At 35.8% G+C, this 2,500-nt stretch overlaps 1 protein-coding gene across 4 annotated transcripts in view; it reads left to right on the top strand.

The window, feature by feature from the left end:
• Window positions 1-2,500, top strand: part of LOC122247857 (BTB/POZ domain-containing protein 1-like) — a 20,849-nt gene that overhangs the window by 1,426 nt on the left and 16,923 nt on the right. For all 4 annotated transcript variants that reach the window (XM_086536079.1, XM_086536066.1, XM_086536077.1 and 1 more), the window contains exon 2: window positions 438-701. In XM_086536079.1, coding sequence (XP_086392205.1) covers window positions 461-701 — 241 coding nt within the window. In that variant the 5' untranslated portion in view covers window positions 438-460. The remainder of the gene's footprint in view (window positions 1-437; window positions 702-2,500) is intronic.

The raw sequence follows: 2,500 nt of genomic DNA, 5'->3' as shown, positions 1-2,500 counted from the left end.
TGCAGTATCTGAAATTTATGTTTCAGTCTTTCATTTGCTGAATTCTTTAAGTTTGAAACTGTAATATTGAAATCTTAATTGTTTTGCATTCATACCTTTTTCAAAATTTGTCTCCTAGTGTACTTATCATTTTATGTACACAAGCAATTTGTCTACATAATCTAGAAGTAAACATCTTGATATTCCCAGGAGCTTTTTAAAGTAGATAGTAGTTCTACAGATTTCTTTGCTCATACTATAATTGTACCAGGCGGAGGATAAAACAAAAAGGAAAGTACACTTCACAAATAGGATGTTTCTTGATATCTATAGAACTTGGTAGATTAATCCATGAATTTTAAATCAAACAAATGAATGGGAACTTTATGATAAATGTATAGATATAAAATTGCCAAATTAAATTTACATTCCATTAATAAACTTCCAAAACATTCTAGGGTGTATATGACTTTTTGGAGGGATGGCATGGTCTGGGAACTCCACGCCTTCCAACAGCGCCTTCTCACGCCTGCGCAATGTCCGTGACCCAGACCTCAGCTCCTCAGAGGAATGTCTAGTCTACACCCCAGCCCCTGGTGGAGGAAATAATGGCGGAGGAACGGCACACAGCTTCGCTCCCCATTCCGTGACCACATCACCTGGGAGGCCGTCAAACCACCAAGCTAATATTGCTCACTCATCTCCCTCTCCCCTTCCTTCAGGTTGGTGTATGCGAGATTTTCTTTGTGTTTTTGGAGTCGTAGTAGTAAGGAATATATCTTTTAGCATTGGATCAGAAGTCTTTGCCGAAGTCTGTGTATCCTTTAGTTTGGTTTTGTACGTTACTGTTACCAGTGTAGTCAGTTGTTATGAGTGCCTCTGTTAAAAGTAGGTTTGAATGGCTCATGTTATTTCCATTAGATCATTAGTAAGTGACTTAAGCCACTTATCTTAGTTTTGTTCCTTCCTAACTTTGTAGGTAAGTAGCAATTTATCCTTAATGAAATTTAGTGGATATAGATTTCAGTTTAAAGAATCTTTCTCATCATTAACCTCTGGAGAGCCATATTATTATTTTTAGTCCTTCCAAAATCATCAGAAATAAACTTTCATAATCATGAAGATGAACATTCAAGGCTTCATTTGGTGAAAAAAATAAGCATAATCAAATCTGTGGTTCACAACCGGATGCTTAGCATTCTGACCTGTGCCTCGCACTCTTTGAGCTTAAGGTTTTATGTAGGGGATTCATACCCTTTGACCTTGAAAGTTTGATATATTGATGTAATGCAATACATCTCCTTTGACCTCAGGTTAGTGATGGTTTGCTGTCTGAATATGAGAGGAATTCTTTATCTAGTTCTTTTTATTCTTTATGTACAGAGTTTTTAAGGGAATTGTAAAAAATTGCATCGTTGCATGAATTTATTCTAGTTCTAAAAGAAGAGGTACCCAGTACACATTCCACTCTAATTATATGGAGAACTAGAGTTATTAGATATGCCGAGTGCAGTATATAACTTTATATTCACATAAATAATGTTTATAATCAGTGATTTCAATAAGCTAGAAATTCAAGCTGTTTTATTCCATTGATGCTGGGAGTGCCTATATACATGTGCTATCCACGTGGTTTTGATATTTTATTTATACATGTGCTTAGTCATTTCTTGAATTTTCATAGAGAAAAGAATTCATATTCATTACTGATATTATTGTAATTAACCCATTGTGTACAGTTGTTTTGACATACATGACGACTATAATTAGGCCTAAAAGACGTGTCAATGTGTACATGACGCGGCATCAGGATCTACTCACAGTTGAAGCGCACACACAGTCATGAAGTACTATGCTTCTAACGGTGCTAGCTCCAGAGCTACAGAGTTCCAAAGTCAGCCTGAACCCGCATTTCATGATGCATTTAAGGAAAAATATTGTTTGGGCTAGTCTGCACTACTGAGAGAGTGAAGAAAACACTTTCCCCATCCCTCTAATTTTTAGCCAGTGCCACTAGTGTCATAGACCGCCCATCCTGATGACCAGTTAGGTCATTAGGCACCCTAACCACAATGGGTTAAATTATTATGATAATGATAGTATCAGTAACATTAACAGTAGTAGAATTTATTCCTGAAAAAACAAGGAAAGGGGTAAATAGGTGAGATTAGGAAGGCCTACTGATTGACCCCTTGATGACTAAGCACTCTGTGTGAAGAAAAGTATTAAAAGAAATCCTCACTGGACTGTGCATGTCCCCTTTATCAATGGGTTAATTCTTGTGTTAGCAATTGCTACCCAATAACTGTGGACAAGTATTGTGGCTACTAAGAAAAGATGAGATCAAATATTTTTTTTATTTTTATGACTTATAAATGACATGCAACAAATATTGTGACATGTTTGCTTAACAAAGTGTTTAGTTGTCACTTCTGTATCATATATGAATATCTATCTATGTTTTGCATGTAGTTATACCTATATAATAGTGCATGTTTGCAATGTATTTGATAATACATAT

The sequence above is a fragment of the Penaeus japonicus genome, unplaced genomic scaffold (assembly GCF_977035675.1).
Source record: "Penaeus japonicus unplaced genomic scaffold, GWHDUDI00000001_assembly GWHDUDI00000001, whole genome shotgun sequence".
Classification (NCBI taxonomy): Eukaryota; Metazoa; Arthropoda; class Malacostraca; order Decapoda; family Penaeidae; genus Penaeus; species Penaeus japonicus.
The sequence above is the reverse complement of the archived record's forward strand: the minus strand, read 5'-3'. Positions and strand labels throughout refer to the sequence as shown.